This window comes from Chelmon rostratus, chromosome 14 (genome assembly GCF_017976325.1).
Source record: "Chelmon rostratus isolate fCheRos1 chromosome 14, fCheRos1.pri, whole genome shotgun sequence".
Lineage (NCBI taxonomy): Eukaryota > Metazoa > Chordata > Actinopteri > Chaetodontiformes > Chaetodontidae > Chelmon > Chelmon rostratus.
In genome coordinates, this window is record NC_055671.1 from 11,244,130 (window position 1) to 11,263,510 (window position 19,381).

Sequence of the window (19,381 nt, forward strand, 5' to 3'; positions counted from 1 at the left end):
AAGCAGTTTAAAAAAGCAAATGTTACACCTAATTCCTCTTAATATTCACAAAATGAGAACATGCCATCTTTACTGTTAGAAAAAGGTGTTAAGTAATTCTATCTTGAAAGGAGATATCTACTACAGATCGTACATCCTCATAATGACAGAAAATACAGCAATTTTCCTCAGCAGAAGAAAATGAAAGGATGAAAGGATGGAGAAATAAGCTCAGTTTCATCTAAAAACGGAGGCCTGTCTGCTTCTCCTAAAGTAACACGAAGATTCTGTGTATCCTGAAAAAAGACACAATTGCAATTTTTTACAATTGCTAATCCACATTTCTCTATAAGAGTTCATGTTTTCAAAACTCTCCACACAGTTCTCTTTAGCAGTTAATCGACAACACAGCAGTTAATCTAACTTCTAAAATGCACTAATGCATCATTTCATGTACATCTCAGGATCAACTCATATAACCCTGACAACATCTGACTGCCAACTCTGACTATAGAAATGACAAACAACAGGTAGCATCACAATAGCTGTCAATGTTGTCTATGTAAAAATAGATTGTATTTGTTTATTTATTTATTTAAAACTAAAATTAAGCTAGTGTAATTTCAGTAATGCAATACAAACCTATACCTATTCACTGTACATACTTGAATAGGATAGCTACAGATTTGGAAATACAACAGTGCTTGTCAACCCTTTCTTCTGCAATTGGCACCTCTCCTAATGCAGAAGAAAGGGTTGACACCTTATGTCCTCTCTTGCAATACACCTGGGAAAGAGTCTTTCTGCATGCCTGACCCATAACTGGCATTTGTCTGCACACATGCCCAGACATCCAGCATTCGTTCAGTTCCTCTGTGAGGCTGTGGAATGGGGAATAAGGTGGAGGGAAAAGTGACAGCAGCCAGGGGTGGGCCGTAAACCACTCTATGACTGGAGGAGAACAGTAAAACACCACATCATCCCATGCAATTACAAAATGCTCTGGAGTGGGCCTTGCTTTCCCCACCGGGCACATTGAGGTCACCAAGAAAAGAAAGGAGGAACCCATGTCCCAGTTAGGAATCTATGCAGTTTTGGTTTTTTTTAGACGAGGATGCAGCAGAATGTAGCAAGTTGCACCAATCTTGGGTTATGTTCGAGCATAAATTTAACAGTTATTACAATAGTATGTAAACAAGTGGGAAATGGACTGTAAATACACAGTTTATGTATTTGGAAACATGTGGTGTGTGTCAAAGCCACAAAAACTGCTGCTGTGCTGCCTGTGTGAAGAGTTTTGAAAACTTGATCTCAGTATTGAGAAATGTGATTCCGCAATTGTAAGAAAATTGCAATGCTTAGTAACCCCATACATAATTCCAAACAGGAATGAATCACTCCTTTGTTATATATATGGATGTTTCTTTTTTGTTTAACAGCAGCTGGAGACTTCAGTCCCTTGTGCCCTTACATAGGCTTTACTGAGAATGGAAGATAGATGGATGGAGGAGACAGTAATAGTGATTTTAATTTAGCTCAAAAACATTTCAGTAACGTTAGAAAAAGTTTGGAACATATCTATGCTATTGTTGTTTATCTTGAACACAAGGTGTGCTGTATAAACGTGGCTGTTCCTGAATAAAACTGCACTGGTCAGCTCATATTTTGACAGATGATGACCTCTAGAGGGCACAGATGAGATCTCACTTCCACATGTGAATGGCTGCCTGCTGTCCGGCAGCTGTGGGGTCACATGTACAAGAGAACCAAGGTCCACGTGCGTGATTCTTTAAGATGGCACCGCTCATGTCTGCCCTCAATCAACTTTAATCCCAGATTAAAGGGACCATGCCACTAGAGTGGAGTCATGCTGTCCATGTTTTGATTTCATCATTGATTCTTATCAAGTTTCTCTTTCTCTGTTCCAGCTTTTCATTTCTTCCTTGATTTGATACAGTGCCATTAAATATGCTTGTTTCTATAAGCCTGTTATATTTCCTCATCATTTCTTATGGAGATTTGAATTATTAAGAGTTTGCCTCAGTAGTTTTGCTTCATTTTCATTAGTGATACAGGATAATTTGCAGTATGTCTGTTGCGCAATATATTACATGGACAAACAGACCATTAGCACATTAAGTCATGTCATAGTGAATGCAAACTAATATACAGTATGCTACCTACTGTATATGTGGACTGCTCGCTGGTGATGTCATGGGATATGGCTAAATGCATTTGTTCCTAAAATCTCATGCTTTGTGTGTTTCAAGAATAATTATTTTGCTTATTTTGTATCAATAACCATACATTTTAAGTAAAAACTGTTCTGAAATCATGTTCTGAACTTAAAAAATTTGACTGAAATAATAATGATAAAAATGCACAAAAACGTTATGGCGATGACAGACAATACTGAGATCAACTTGCAACTTATGTCACGTAAAGTAGTTTCAGAGGGACCAGTGGTTGTCTTCCTTAAATTTATGAAATTGTTCTGATTTAGTCCTTCGCAAAACTTCATTCAGCACATACATACGTATACTGTACGTGTGTCTATGGGCCAACAATGGGCATGATGGCAGCCTAAACTTTACAGCAGGGGTGGAGAACATTTTTCCTATCAAGGGTCATTTCAATTTTTATAACATCCTTCAAGGGCCATACTCAGTAATGCACACAGAGCTATTGGTCAGCCCCTGAACACCCGAGAAGCTTACTATGCATATGTGAAGAGGGCGATGGGGGGATGGAGGGGGCTCACCTGTAACAGGATGGCCTAGGTCCCCCCTTGACAGAGCCCCTGTCCATATTCAAATTATTGAACACATAGACCACACTAACCTCTGCGATGACTGGAACTGCTTTTCTTTGCGAAGGTGTCTGATGTCAGATGGTAGTAGTGATGATGATGATGATGATACTGGTTTTCCAGGTTTGGGTCAGTCAATCATGAGCAGAATTGAGTCTTTGCAAGAGTCAGTTTTGAAAATAGTTGCACACAGAAGTTTGCTTTGTAGCTCAATGATTCCATGTTGTAGGTTGTCAGGCACATCTGCTGGCTCCACATGAGACGCTGTAGCAAATATGTTCAGACCTTTTTGCTTATTTTTCATGCACTGAAACCTCTCACCAAACGCTTGACGAGTTTTCACACTCCATGCACCATGTTCAGGTGTCATAGCAGTTTTTGTTCTTGCAGAGGAGGAAAATGCACAGTGTCTCCCCTTTCCAGCTGCACCTGGCACACCTTTACTTTCACTTCAAATGATTTCACATTTGACAGCAGAGAGCCGAGAAGCTAGCAGCTCCACAGCATCAACAAGGCACTCCTTCACAAATGCTCCTTCTGCATGAGGCTTTAGCTTCTTAGCTATTAGCCCGCTCACCACAAAACTTGCCTGCATGACACTGCGTCTGTCAGAGTGTGGTCTTGGAAAACTACTTGTTGAGCACCCAAACTCCACCGTTGACTTTATCCAAGCGCATTTGTCCTTGTAGCTCATCCAGTTTAGCATGTTAGCCGTAACGACGCTAGAGGTTAGCCTTCTTCATCACTGCGAATGCCTCCACAAAAACTAACTTACGGCACACTGGCTTGTCTTTTACTTTTACAGACACAAGAAATAATTAATCGTTTGTCCATTTCTCTTAGAAAGACACCTCACATCTATTTCCGTTTAGTTGACAGGCACCATGATACATCACGTCACATCAACGATCCGAGTGTGCTGTGTTCAGGGACCACTCGGAAGAACGTGATTGTTTATTATTGTGTGTTATTTTCTTTATTGCCGAAAAAAATAAATTGCTTTGTTGTATTTATGCATTGCCTCGCGGGCCAGATCGAATGATCTTGTACACGGCCCAGGATGTTCCCCACCCCACAAACAGCTTCCCCCTCTTTTACTAACCACTGAGGGGCTGCTCCATAAAACAGAAGAGGGTAGCCAGCCATATTTGACTGGATACGACAATGAGTGGATGAAGTGACATTTGTAGTGAGGGGCTAAACTGACAAAATAATAATTATAAAAACTATTATCTATTAAAATAGACAACTAATAAATGCTGTTTTTTAGATGTCATAATGTTTTAGTTTTTTTTATTAGATTACTGTGTGTTTTGTATTTGAATTGGATTTATCATAAAGCATTGATTTTATTTTCCCCACAGTGTAGAGGATCATGCGGTTTTTAAACAAGATCTAAATCACAATGCTGGATCACGAAGAAACCATTCATGTCTAAGCTGACTCCATGCTGTGAATGATGTTGTTTTGCATGGGAATATAGTTACATTTGCACAAACACTGACTGTATTCTTATCCTTTTTCCCCCTAATATTTAGCAGTTCAAAGCCTCAGTTTAGGATTCACATCCTCTGCCATGAATGATATCTGTTCAGGAGCAATAAATGCAATGTTTGCAGCTGTCGCACAGACATATGCTTCCATCTGTGTCCTCTCTATGGGATCATTTGCATCCTCCCACCACAACAGTGTGCAACTCGAGGGAAAATCCTGCAATGCATAAAAGTAGGCTACAGGCTTTTTATTTTTATCTGGTCAGAATGATGATGAAACTGCTGGTTGTATTATCCCTCTCCCCGCCCTCTGCTGCATCCAGTTTGTGGGTTACTGAAAGATTTCACCAACCACAGATAAGAAGATTAGAGAGGAATTAATGGTATTCCTTTGTCATTATAGGAATAAATTGATATTTGGTTTTAAATCAGAGGGTGGGGACAGTGGGGAGTCGGAGCAACATGTTGTGTCAGGAGACGTAAGCAGAGGGGTGGCACAGTGACAAGCCAACTCAACCAGGGGGATGCCTGTGCGGCGGAGCTAAGAACTGGATATCTTGACTGATGTTCACCATGTTACAGGACATGAAAGAGCAGGATAATGCAGAAGTAGGTGGGTGCGTCCGTGGCGGGGCAGAATGAGTGCGGCTGGGACATGGACGTGCCAGTAGAGGACGGGGACAGCTGTGGCATTCCCTGGGCGAGACAGTGACGCAGAGGGAGGAACGTCTGGGTTCCTCTCGTCTTTCCAGCCCCAGCTTAACCATGAGAGTGGCCCTCCTGGCCTTAAGACTGATGTGCTTGGCGTGGTTGTGGCCTGTCACCCAGCTCAACAGCAGCCACTTCCCGAACAAGAGGAGGCACAAGGAGCTCTACGTCGGGGAGAACACCAAACAAAAGCATGGAGGGTGAGAAAAAGCAGGATTTCTTGTGTGACATGTAATCTCAGCGCTGCTTCTGTTGTAAAAATTTACCTTCTAGCACCTGGCAGTTATCTTTTCTGTATGCTACTTTACAGTGCTTCCACAAATAAGAGCGAGTAAGAGCTAGTGATCTGTGCATCACAGATCTGTCAGAAATGATATTCAGACTTCTCAAGCACATATCATTAAAGTTCATATCAAGTGGTCATGTAGATAATTAAAATAGTTAATTCTTGGTTCACGCTAAACTCTTCATTAGGATTTCTAGGAAGCCAGTGAAGACAGATGGGCCTCTTAGAGCAAAAAACAATTCAGGTGCAAGGTCAGCACAGTTACCGCTGTGTTAGATCAGTGTGAATAAAGTTAAGGAACTTTAATTTCCTTTAGACTAAGGCCTTGGCCTTGTAATCAAGAGTGCTTAAGTTCAATTTACCATCACTAATTCCCTCGAGCAGATGTCAGTTGTGCTTCAAGTGAGTGTCTGTGTTAGAAAGAGGAAGATGGAGATAGACAGAGAGTTTCTGTTTGTCCTCTTTGGTTCTCAGACGGGTGGATCTTAAGATGAAAAAGCTGGACAGCACCAAGTCTATGTTAATTAAGTCTGAGCAGCTGCTTCGGATTGAAGACCACGACTTTGCAATGAGGCCAGGCTTTGGAGGTAAGACACACTCCTGATATATCTATCCTTCTATTTATACGTCTTCTTTCTTTTCTTTTTCTATTATTTCTGATAACCATGTGCTTTCCTGGCAACTCGGTAAGGTTAATGTGGGTTACTGTGCTGTCTTTGGTATTACGCCTCCAAAAAAAACCCTTAGTGACCTAGATTGTCTGCTGTGTGAGACAATGACTGCAGCCAGTGGTACAGATAAAATAATCTGAACCGTGTACCTAATTCTGTGAGGGGGAAAGGCAGAAGAAAAAGCCTGATGTTAGAGGATGTTCTAAAAAATGCATTTTTCCTCTGCCTTTAAGCACAGGTCCAGATTTCTGTTTAAGTTATTGTTTTTGCTATAATTTTGATTAAATGGTGCACAACAAAAATGCAACAAAGTCAATAGTTTAGAGTGAAATAATCTTTTCTTGTGCTTCAAACAGTCCACGTTCATCATGTTCACAGTCCTTTCCAATTCAACTTAAAGGCTCCTTTTCTCCATTCAGAAAGGGCTGCATTCAGCAAACTGAGTGGCTGTTTCCATCCTCAGTGAATTCTACCTCAGTGGTTGTACCATTGTTGAAACACTGTATGTTGTGAAAAGGTAATATTCCTTTTCACAACATACAGTGAACAAACACAACATACATACAGAGAACAAACCTCCATTCAGTCCTCCCACCTGCCACTTGGTTACAGTGAGAGCAGTTGCACCATATGGTACAGGAAATATGCACTCTTGTACAAAACCCATTACATAAAACGTCTATAGGCACACAGTGTGGGATTTTGCTCTGTGAGCACTTGGCTCCCTGTACGACTGTGCCCCTGTGTTAGCTCTCATGTCTTTGTTGGATTGCTCTTAAAGCACCTGTCATCTAGAGCCAGGTGCACACCAGTAAATAAATCTGCCGCTCTGTGAGTAGCTTTTAATTTACCTGTTCTTTGTTGGTACTAGAGAGCTTCATGCCTGTCAAAGAGTTGACAGAACCTCGGTGACCTACCACTGGAAAAATGAACAGGACTTCCAGGCCCATAACTGCCATAATCCCTCCCACTTCACTACTCTATTGTTATCGTGGACTGACGGTTCTGAGCACTTACCTTCATTAGATAATGGCACAGAGAGAACAGGTTGTTTACAGTACACACCATACGTTTATAGTATTCTGCCACAGGACAATGACATAAGGACCGTTCCACTTACAATACACTGCATTGGATTTTTACATAAGAGTGAAATATGGCGGTATAATCATAGAACTGTACGATTTCCATTTATGGAGCAAATGTTCGGGTTAATCCAGCCAAGCTGCTACGCTGGTATATGTGCTTACAGTTCAAGCTGAACCTCTTTGTTGCAATATTTCAATGATGGGCTGGCTCTTCCTCTTTTTTTTTGTCATTTCTGTATCTGCACATTACAGGCAGCATAATAGCAAAAGCCCTGGTTTGTTTCCTGCCTCTGACCCCTTCTGTTCATTTTCTCCCAGTATTTGTGCGTGCTTGTTCCAGATCATGTAAACTAAAATGCCCACTGATAGGATTGTTAGTGTCAGTGATTGTTTTTCTTAGTGCATGCTGGCCAGGCTTCAGACTCTTATTGAAATAGGCAGTTAAGCAAAGACAGACTAATGAATGAATGAGTGTTTTGTTAATCTTCATATCTTGTGGACTATGTAACACAAGGGATATTTATATCCATGTAGGTTGTGAGGCAGAGTTATTCCCACAGGCCAGATTTCACAAATACACTAAAATCAGCTTTGGATCCATTGCCTGTCTGATACAGTCTAATTCTGAAAGAAGTTGTTAGTGTTCTGCCTTCACTAAAGCCGTACCCTAATGTTTGCAATTACACAACTGCTCTCAATCTATATGGTCTCATAAGGTGATTTAGGTTCAGACTGTGACAGCAGTGCAATTAGTTACCTTCCGAAAACATGACATTTTTGTACACTGCAAAAACCCAATTTTAAAAAGCAATAAAATGGGGAAAATGTTGTTTTTAAAACAAATACAATTTTTAGTTTCAATTAATCCCCGATTATCTTAAAAATAGTGCAACTGGACTAAAAACAAGAACATTTGTTTGGATACAAATAAATCCTGACTTCCTGAATCCCAATCCTTGTCAGTATTGATCAAACAGCTTTAGAATTCTTGTAATTCAAGTTTCAAGCATTAAGTTACACCGAACCAGTAATAAAATCTCAGTAACAAATGATCTTATTGAGATAATTAAGTAACAATGCTTGAAACAAGGGAAACACTCTAACATAAAAAATACCTAATAAAAAGAAAATCTTCTCAGGCAAAAGACAAGCATTTGGCTACTTGTAGCTTTTTCAGAAAATGAAAAGCTGATTACAGGTTTGAAATATCTACAAACATGTATTTTGTAGCATCTTATCTGTGCTACCTAAGAGAACAGCAGACCTGCAGAGGTGAGGATGAGGATTGTGATGTTGTAGCTATAAAGGATTTATAAAAAGATGATATGACTTGCAACTCTAAGCTGAGTCATGTTTAAGGACCAGCACGTTTTCCGGGTCATCACTTTCATCCAACCTTTTGTCTCTGTCATCTGTAAGATGTGGTCTTATAGCTCAGCAGTGGGATTTATGCATATGTAATCTCTGGCAGATGTGCAGACAGATGATTCGTGGATGATGTGATCCAACTTTTGCTTAAAGCTGATGCATTACAACGTTTGACCTTTTGCAGGTTCAGCGATTCCTGTTGGCATCGATGTCCAGGTGGAAAGCATTGACAGCATATCCGAAGTAAACATGGTACGTCCCGCAAGGATTTCTGGAGTTAGTCTAACCACTATACAGCGTCTCCTTCTCCATACAGGTCTTGGTTCTGTTTTTCAGGACTTCACCATGACGCTGTACCTGAGGCATTACTGGCAGGACGACCGCCTGGCCTTCCCCTCCAGCAGCAACAAGAGTCGTACGTTTGATGCACGACTTGTTAAGAAGATTTGGGTTCCTGATGTGTTCTTTGTCCACTCTAAGCGTTCTTTTATCCACGATACAACCATGGAGAACATCATGCTGAGGGTTTTTCCTGATGGCAATATCCTCTACAGTGTCAGGTAAAAAAGAGAAATCTTTACTTCACTCATAAAGAGATTAGCATCGGAGTAGAATTTTATAAAGACGAATTTTTGCTGAAAAACAACAGCGGCCTCTGTGGCCACAAGTGGTAATTACAGGATTGCGTTTGCCTTTATTCAAACAAGATTTTCATCAGACGCTTTAAAGACATCATTACCTTTATCTATGACATTAAAATGTAATGTGGAACAGGAGCAAAAGTAGAGGCGGAACAAGCTACTGGTCATACCAGACCAAGTATGGCTGCAGCAGCAAAAGGAGAATGTGTCATTTCTACCTTCAGTTTCCATAGTCTCACTTTAATCTTCCATGTGCTTATAAATCTAATTCAGTGAGTCATTTGAATGTTGTTAAAATGTTTTGAAAAGGATGTCAACCGGGATATAAAACAGTCTGCTGGACTATGACTGCAAGGTTTAACGAGCAAAGCCCGAGAGGAAAATGAGAGGGTGGTCAGTAAGCTTTCAGACCACAGTCATCATATCCATTTCAGCCACAGATGTCGACAATATGGCGTCGTCCCTAACAGCTTTCTGCAGCCACAGAGCCAGGCACAGAGGCAGTTACTGCAGTTTGTTTTATATCCTTTTTGACATCTCACTACAGCAGCTGGCTGATTGAGGATAATCTACGCGGCCGCGCTCTGAAAGTCATCTTATTTCAAACGTGACATTTTCTGTGAACACACTTGCTGCTGCTGAGTGATTGCTTGATTTATGTGGGTGTTTCTTTAACCGTAAGCTGTGTTTTAGGATCACTGTGACTGCACTTTGCTCAATGGACTTCAGTAGTTTCCCTCTGGACACGCAGAATTGCTCTCTGGAGCTAGAGAGCTGTGAGTATCAAACTACAGTTGGGATGTTGCTTTCTGTGAATGCCTGGCAGGATATCCAAAGCAGTTTTTAAGAGCAATTGTGTTCATTTTGTTGCATAAATTTGTCTTTACATAACATGCTTGCTTGACATATTTTGCTGGAAAACATGTTACACAACCTCTGTGCTGATTTGTAATTTAAAGGCAATGCTAGCGATGCTGCTGAGCTCACTGCATTATTAAGCAGTATCCATATTGCTGGTCAGAAACACTGTTGGATATCTTTGAGCATTGTACTGGTGGAACAGAGACACACATTACAGCTCACTGTGCATTACACACAGTAACCATCATTATCATCTTATAGCTAAAAATAAGTCATAATTCTCAACCAGGTCAATCTCTGTCCATTTTATACACATCAGTCTTTCTGATGCAGGATTTATTCAGGATTCTTTTTTTGTCGTTATGCTCTGCTCTGATTTTTAAGTTGGTCATAAATGACAGGATTACTTTTATATAGAGTTTTGGGGATTTTTTTTGTCTTTCGGTGCTGCTTCTCTATGCCTCTGTCTGTGCGTCTTAAATTATGGCTTGGATAAAAACATGGATCCTGGTCCCAGAGGAGAGTCGGGAGTCCCGTTTCTGTGCGCTCTCTCCTCTCCTCTGAGAAAAACATCCATGACTCTTCTAAGAGAGGCAACGTGTGAAGGTGTCATCTCCCCTCCCTCTCCCCCCCTTCTCCCCTCTCTTGAAGATGCTTACAATGAGAACGACCTAATGCTCTACTGGAAGAACGGGAACGATTCATTAAGGACTGACGAGATCGTGCTCTCTCAGTTTTTTATTGAAGACTTCCAGCCTTCCTTTGGGCTTGCCTTCTACAGCAGTACTGGTACGTGAGGTTGGAGCTTTGGGGCCCTCTGAGCTGTTCCCAGTTAGGGAACAACCAGAGAGCTCCTAATTTTATCAAGAACCCCTTGTGCTTTCTTCTAAACAGAGAATATTGGTATACATAGTTCACTAGTCTCAGGTTCATTTGTGCAAAAATAACTAAAAAACCTCTCAGAGCTCTTCAACATCAGTTAATCAACTCTGATTGACTTTATTCTGTAGCAGAGTATCAGACATTTGCAAATTAAGCACTGCACCTGGCCTCCTTCTCACTATTCTAGCTATCTTATCTTAGCATAATGAATGGAAGCAGGGGGAAACAGATAGCCTGTATCTCTCCAAACAAAAATCCAGCTACAATGTAACAGCCGCTCTAAAGCTCACTAATTAGGGCCATATATGTTCAGACAGAGCCCGGCTAGCTGTTTGCAGCTGTTTCAAGTCTTTATGCTAAGCTAAGCTAAGTGACTGCAGGCTCCAGTTTCATACTAAAAAGGCTCTTCTAGCTAATTCTTGGCAAGAGAGCGAATGAGGTTAGTTCCAAAAATGACAAACTATTAATTTAAATACATAACAGAGGCAATGCAGAAATTATCATTCATTCATGAATGATGTGATGACAGCCGATGGCGACACAATTTACAGAGACAGTAACAGACTGTGAGTCTTCTATATCATAAGAATCACTGCTACAATACAGTATATTCTGTTATTATATTAAACACTATTACTGAATACAATTTGAAGTGGTTCAGCTTCAATGTGGCAAAACATTTGAATTCTCAAAAGATATCATCATGTGCCTTTTTTCAGTATTAGAAGATAATGTAATATTTAATGTAATATGCCTAATTATTTTAGCATTTTAGAGTTGAATGACAGAGTGCTAAGCCCACTTTTTTAAACCCGTCTACGTCTACTGTCACATTTTCAGTGTGAGAAAGAGCGATAGGAAGGGGGCCAGGCAGATTTTCTTCTCAGTGTGAAATAATCTTGCGAGGACCTATCCGCTCTAAGAGGTGGTTATATAAGTTCAGCTCTAGTCAGATCTGGCCCAGAACATAATTACTTTCTCGTCTAGTCTAGTTCTTCTTTCTCTAGATCCATCTTGTACTTTCTTAGATTCACTTACACAATCCCGTGCAGGTGTTGTTTGAAACATTTCCTCAGAGCGACTGCCTCGCCCCCCCTCCACTTTCTGTCCATTTATGTCTGTTTCAGGTTGGTACAATCGGCTCTACATAAACTTCATTCTCAGGAGGCATATCTTCTTCTTCATGCTTCAGACTTACTTTCCCACCATGCTGATGGTGATGCTGTCCTGGGTGTCTTTCTGGATAGACAGGAGGGCCGTACCTGCCCGAGTCTCTCTGGGTACTGAGACCACATGTCAATATGGCCATTCACACATGTTGTACATACAGTACAAAACACTCACATTTTGCATTATGCACAATTGAAAATGACGGACAGATTTTTTCAAACAGTGCTATGAGCTATTATTTTCGTCCAAATTGGTGCAGGTTTTAGTTTTAGTTAAAGGAATCTGTTGAAAATTTGGAAAATACTGCACACTTATGTGTTTCCTGACAGAGAGTAAAATGAGAGAACTTGTTTGTATGCTAAATATGAAGAAGCTGCCAGTTAGCTTAGCTTAGCACAAAGCGCTCAAAATAGGGGGAAGTACCTATCCTGTCCAAAGGTAACAAAATCTGCCTACCAGCCACTCCAGCTCACATATTAATGTGTTATAGCTAATTTATTTAATCTGTACAAAAACCATGACATAAGGATTGCAGATTGTGGTTTTATCGTTGGTTATGTGTCGGACTAGTTCTTGGTCGAGCGCAGTGGCTTTCTAGAGCCTTTTCATCAGAGTGAGGTTAGCAGACATCTGACTTTTCTCCCCCAGCTTCATATCTGCAAACAGACATGAGAGTGGTATCGATGTTCTCATATATGTAAGAAAGCAAATCAGCATATTTTCCAGAAGGTTGAGGTATGCTTTAAGCTCTTTGGTCGCTAACGTTATCTTGCATTATTTTAGTTAAAAGCAGAATAAAGGGACAGTTATAGTTTGCTTAGTTTGCACCAAAAGGAACACTTATGAGTTGTTGCTTTCTGGTGTGCAGCGGGCATAAAATATCAAATTTATTTTCTTACAAGTAGTAATTTTGCCAGAGGCACTCATGCACCCCAGTTTGAATTTATTAATTCACAAATTAGATAAAAGTTTTGAAAATACTATAAAACTGCACGGTATAATCAAGGCAAGAGTCTTTACCATGCACTATATGGGTATTTTATTGATGCTACACCAACTGATTACCAATCCATATGGTGATGTTTCTGACCCAGAGACTTACATTATAACTCAAGTTTGAGAAATAGTCAGAAAATTTGATTTATAGGATTTGTGTACATGGACATGAATTTCCCATTTTGTTGTGACACTCAGCACAGACTTTCAAACTAATGTATTTCAGTCGGAAGCATCTTTCATGCCTGCATCTTCATTCTTATTCCACTGTCAAGTTAGCAAGTTAGCAATAATAAATATGCGAAATCTTGTCAGAATTTCAAAATAAAGCTGGCTGTGAACATTTCAGCTGACAGACACAGTTTGGTTAAGTTTACCGACCAAAACATCTGGAAACATCTTCGCCAGCTGCCTCTCCATGAGGTTTTTGCTGCACTTTCTACCACGTTTGGTCTTACTGAGAGTGGAGCTGAGTGTCCTGAAGAAAATGTAACGTTCATGGCCTTGTGCAAGAATCTGTAGATTACAGTTCACAAACTGCCCTGACACTGGGCTGCACATTCACCAGTGAGTACATAGAATAATCCATCCAATCAACAAATGTTCTTTGTGAGGCACCATATTTAATCCTCATAATGTGTTGTGCTTTCTGTATCCAGGCATCACCACAGTTCTGACAATGTCCACCATCATCACTGGTGTCTCAGCCTCTATGCCACAGGTGTCTTACGTCAAAGCCGTAGACATCTACTTGTGGGCGAGCTTCCTCTTTGTCTTCCTGTCTGTCATCGAGTACGCTGCTGTCAACTATTTCACCACAGTGGAGGAGATGAAGAAGCTCAAGAGAGCAAAGGTCATTTATATTCAGATTTTCGTAGCCTGGAATGTTTCCTTAAATCTCATGTGACATGTTTGACCCTCAGAAAATCATTTCCTGCCATCTGGAGCTCGCCGACCTCACAGCCTAACCCTCCTCTCTTCCCTCTGTCGCTGCAGATACCCAGCTCCTATAATGCCACCCAGGCTATGGCGTTCGATGGCTGTTTTCACGACAATGAAATTGACTTGACTTCTTTTCCTGAGGTTTCCAGCACCCCAAATACGGAGAGGAACACCCAGGCTCGAAACTCCACCGTCTCTGCACCCACAGAGGGCACCAGGCTACGGCGCAAGCACCCTTTAAAACACAACCTCAGCTTCATAATGAGCAACAGCTACATGATCGACTCCTACTCCAGAGTCATATTTCCCCTGGCCTACCTGCTCTTCAACATCATTTACTGGAGTTTGTATGCATAGCACATTAACTCTGCAGCAGAATAAACAGGATTGTATTTCCACAGCTATACAGTGTAACGCCAACAGGCTGCAATACGCTCAAATTTGCACAGTGTCTGCTGAAGAGTGTGGGTATCTGTTCTACTCAAAGAAGTGTTCAGTTGTGACTTGGAGAAAACCTGAGATCAGCTGTTGCATTGAATGGCTGTTATTTTTGTGTATTTTTGGCATGCCTGTTTTATAAGAGAAAAAGTTTTAACCAAACGAATACATTTTTAGGATTTTTATTGCTTGATTAGACACAAAATATTAGACTGTATAATTACTGCATGACATGTTGAAGAATAAATGTATGCTCTTAAAAATGTGTGTCAAGCTTGGCATTTTCTGATGAAGCTTTTCTTTAAGTTCATTTTAGGCAGCACGCCTAACTAAGATTGGTGCGATGTGGGCCAGATTTAGCCACATTGCTAATTTTCATCTGTAGTCCCTCCAGGTTGATGTCACGCATTAAAAGAAACAAACCAGACAGGGGCGGATCTAGAAAAATATTTATGGGGTGGTGAGAAGGGGGCAGACATTTTTGAGAGGTGGCAACATATGACAGATGTACAGATACTGAATTTAATAGTTTGATGAAATAGTATGTACACACCACGTACAGGCACAGGCTGCCATTTACAAACTCATACAGACAAACTTAATCTCATTTGAAGTTTCATGTGGAACACTTCATACAGTACAGTGCTTATTAGGAGACAGAAGTAACACTACAGTAGGTGAGGTATTATCACAGGAAAGGCATTAAAGGAAGCAAACAGTTTTTGACTGTGTCAGAGTGGCACCGTTGCAGGCAGCATTTGTACAAGAGGAAACTATTCAGAGAAAAACTTAGCCATGAAGATCTATGGACTGAGCTGTACTAAACTGAACATAAATACACTGTGTGGAAATAAATAGGTTCCGGCACTCAGACAAGGTACTGGACATCACTTTTATTCTTTACTGAGAACACACATTCTCCCCATTTCTCCCTCTGTAGCTTGAACATTTTTTTTTTTGATAGATGAGGTGTTTACTGATATTGTATTTACTTCACTGACAACATTAGTTTGTGAGTTGGTACATACAGGGACTTTTCTGGACAGTTTTATAATGTATATACAAAAGAAGAGACATCAAAAAACAACAATAACAACACTGCTTCCTGTTCAGCAGGATTTACACCATTTACACCAGTGTCAAATTTTAAACTTTTTTTTCTCACAGTAGGTTTTGTTAAAGGTGATATCAGATTTTCTCAGCTACCATGAAGTGGGCATGCCTGCAACAGCTGAATGCGGCGATTTCCATGCTGCTCTGCAAAACGCTTCACAAATTTATCTAGATCTAATTGCTTTAGTGCGTTTTGATTCAATGCTGAGTACAGCCGAACTCAATAGTCTCTTTTCTGTCTGGAAAAATGCAGACATGCAAAACAGTAAGCTGCATCTTTTGATTGTGAGTTTTCTAACCAGGGATGAAGTTTGTACCAGTCGCTGCAGAAGCTTCTGGCTCCTTCCTGGGGGGTCTGAGGGAAACTGTCTCGCATTGGCTGTGCTGGTACCTCAAACCTGGACTTGGATACGTCTAGAAGATGGAGGGGGGGGGGGGGGGGGGATTCAAAGTGCATTAACATCTGAACTAATTCTACAACTAGTCTAAACATAATCAATTATAACCATCAGGCTGTGTTAACATACACTAGCATTTGAGCCTGGTGAATCAATAGTGGCGTTTGTAGCCTACTTTACACCGAAAACGTCAGAACTAGCTAACATTACATGTATAGTTAGCGAAACAGCGTTCTTCAACCTTATTGTTATTATCTCAAATTCAGCATTGCAACTATACTGGCACTGTGCTTTAACTATAACTATATTTATTAACAGATCGATATTGCTCAGTTTTTACCTCTTTCCTCCGGTGTCTTCTTTCCTCACGACTTCCTGCGCTGACGCTCCGGCCTCATCTCATTCAGTGCAGTCAGACATTGGACTTCCTCAATAGTAAAAGTCAAATTCGTTGCTGCAAATTGGGGTGGCAGCAGGGGTGGCAAGGCTTTCTTTTAGGCCCCATGCCACCCTGGTAGATCCACCCATGAAACCAGACAAAAAGCACTCAAAAACGTTAAAATACAGTACATACAATGTAGGACAATACAGCATTTAACAAAATCTAATTAAAGCAGAGGTTCAAGTTCGTTCTTCACGTGCAAAACATGAGGCCAGAACACAAGGTCCATCTGGTAGCTATTCCAGATCATATGACATGACCTTCATCGGCAGATGGTGTTTGCGCACAAGATGTTCACTTCCGTCCACCTTCACATCCATTTTTTCTGAGCTCTGGCAGTAACTGATCGTTTGGCCACTTGGGAGCAGCAAACAAGCTGCAAACACAACACTGACCTGCAGCATCATCAGTTTTTCCGTTGAGAAAGTGAGTTAACAACCAGTTGCCTATTTACACATCCAACAGCAACAGTATCATTCATTGTACAAGTCCAGCACTTACTCTCCTATAAGGTCGGTTTTTGGGCTCCATGAACACCTGAGGGAAATGTGTGGCTATTTAGCTGCTAAATGCTCCCTGTGTTCACCTGCTAATCACTAAGTGTGTCTGTCTGCAGCTTGGTGCTGAGCAGGTAATGCACACTGATTTTTTAGAGCCTTTTCACGAAACACAGCTGCTGCAATAAAGCAAGTAATAAAGCTGGAGCCCTACAACCAAAACAATGAGCTGAAAAATATTAAAATGGGCAACTCCTTTCACACACGGGCAGCCGAGTGGTTCATTGATGACATCAAAACATTTCTTAATCTGCTTTAAAGACCTGCTGTCGATGTTGGCTTAAAAGCAAAGGGTTTAAAGTTCATTACTAATACAAGCAGTATCGAAGTCATACCTCCATCTGCTCATGACGCTCATATAATGTGATGAAAAGGTCCAGACATTTGTGTGTACAACAGACGTGTAGAGGCCCTTTAATCAATGTTTGGTTGCCTCAGTGGGGCATATTTTAATATATGACAAGGAAATAAAGATTTATACATATTGATACCATATACTCAACATCTTGTCCACATGATTACATGCAATGGTGTTTCCAATAATACATAAAAGAGACCATATTTTAAACTACTTTGTGTAATATAGTGATTAGTAAATGAGGATTTGGGAGTATGGAGTGAGGGGATTACATGCCATAAAGTCAGTTATACCGGGTTGCATAACCTTGTGCTGTGGTACATGAAGCCAGCAGGACGTCAGATCCATCAGAGGTGATTGATGGATAATGTGATGAATAACTACAATGCAAAGGTGATGGAACATGACCCTGTTCAGACGGCTCAGTGGGGGGCATCATAGGTTCAAAATATGGCTAAAAGTGACCTTTAGGTATTAAAGCTTTAACATTCGGGCTTGACCTCTGTTCCAGGAAAAACCTCCATGTCAGGTTTGTGTACCAGTTGGTGGAGTGTTAGAAAAGCATTGATTCATTCACGTTTTCTTAAAATTTTAAGGCATTTTAAAAAAAATCTAAAACTTAACTATTTTGCAAAAAATATTTAACTGGTTTCCTGGCAACCTTGTGGTTTTCATTTTTTGTAGTGTAGATTAAAAACATGTTAATCAGCAAGCTTTAAAGGCGCTGGTAAGTAGATTTTCTCAGGCTAGCTGTTTCCACATGTTTCAAGTATTTATGCTAAGCTAAGCTAATGTCTCCTTGAGCCAGCTGCAACATTAACAGACAGACATGAGGGTGATGTCAATCTTTTGATCTAACTCTGGGCAAGAGAGTGAATAAACACCTTAACATCTAAAAGTATTGCTTTAAAGGCAAAGTATGAGAATGGATATTGTTATACTCACACGACTTGTCAGATCTCCAGGCTTCAGTCTGCACAAAGGCCCACCTTTTAGGTTACAAAGACCCTCCACTATGTGGTGCCAGAGTGCCAGTAATAAAAATATCTTAGTGACTTCTCTACCAGCCTGTGTTAGATGAAATAAAAGGGTGAGTGTCTTTATTTAGTGTCTGCTGCTGATCGTTCATGATCATGATGCTTTGCTCGCACACTGCAGCAGCCTCAGAAGAGATCACAGTGCGGTCACACGCCATACACCATCAGCTGTATAGATCTAAAATGGTCCACTGGTAGCACGGCCTGTGTGACAGACTAAATGTGGACTCCTGTGGTGTCAAACAAACAAAGAAGCCACTCAAAAGCTGTTGATCTTAAAATAAACTGTTTGGATCTGTTCTGCCGTCACGCTGTTTTCCAACCCTGTGGTTATCTGCATCCTCCTGACTCCCTCTGGTGTACAGATGGAGAACTACACCTTTTAGTCAGCCATATTTTCTTTTTGATTTACAGGACACTCCAGCTGGTGCAGCAAGAAATCTATTTGCTAACATTATACAATGAGGCACTAGTCAAAAGGGTTTGTCCCCTGTTAGAATAATTAGTCTTTTTATTCAGCTTTAGTTAATGACAGTTTGACCCCTGACCTGCTGGAAGAAGACGTTCTGGTGTTTTCCATTATTTATGATGCAAATGTGTTGTTTTTAGCTTAAAACCGGCCGGACATGTAGCTTTTTAGATCTATCATTACACCATCTTCTATGATAGTTTATCATCATGTCCTTAGTTTCTCATTAATATGAATTAATATGAAAACCATGCCAGTCAGTCAGTCAGTCATGTATCACTAAGACACACTCCCAGTAAGTGTGTGCACACTCTACATGGTGTAATTGTATTGTGTTTGCATGTTTAAATACAGTTTAAAGCGCCATAAGAATTGAATAAATAAATGTGTGTGTGTGCGTGCGTGTGTATGTGTGTGTGTGTGTGTGTATGTGTTAATAAGTACAGTGGTGGCAGTGTGTGTCAGTCCCTCCCATTCAGAGTCCTTGTTCTTAACATGACAGACATACAATGCCGCAGGTGCGTGACTTCTTCTGACGCAACAGTGAATGTCTCAATGCCAGGACTCATTTAGCCCTGTGGTGTTGCCATGGAAACACTTGTTCACAGTCACACCCTGAGGCGCACCTTTACTGCCAAACAAAAATAGAGAGGGATAAGTCTCTTCCATTCAAAA

General features: G+C 40.7%; 1 protein-coding gene across 1 annotated transcript; it reads left to right on the forward strand.

Moving 5' to 3' along the window:
• Window positions 1–5,046: 5,046 nt before the first annotated feature.
• gabrr3a (gamma-aminobutyric acid type A receptor subunit rho3a) lies at window positions 5,047–14,458 on the forward strand. The gene is made up of 9 exons (XM_041952399.1): window positions 5,047–5,189; window positions 5,750–5,862; window positions 8,587–8,654; window positions 8,739–8,962; window positions 9,737–9,819; window positions 10,556–10,693; window positions 11,914–12,066; window positions 13,612–13,805; window positions 13,949–14,458. The coding sequence occupies exons 1-9, from the start codon at window positions 5,047–5,049 to the stop codon at window positions 14,249–14,251; spliced, it is 1,419 nt and encodes a 472-aa protein (XP_041808333.1). The 3' UTR covers window positions 14,252–14,458.
• Window positions 14,459–19,381: the final 4,923 nt, after the last annotated feature.

Coding starts and splice junctions, on each gene's coding strand:
- gabrr3a (XM_041952399.1), top strand. CDS start 5,047: ATGAGAGTGGCCCTCCTGGCCTTAAGACTGATGTGCTTGGCGTGGTTG. Junction 5,863..8,586: donor AATGAGGCCAGGCTTTGGAG/GTAAGACACACT, acceptor GACCTTTTGCAG/GTTCAGCGATTCCTGTTGGC. Junction 8,963..9,736: donor AATATCCTCTACAGTGTCAG/GTAAAAAAGAGA, acceptor GCTGTGTTTTAG/GATCACTGTGACTGCACTTT.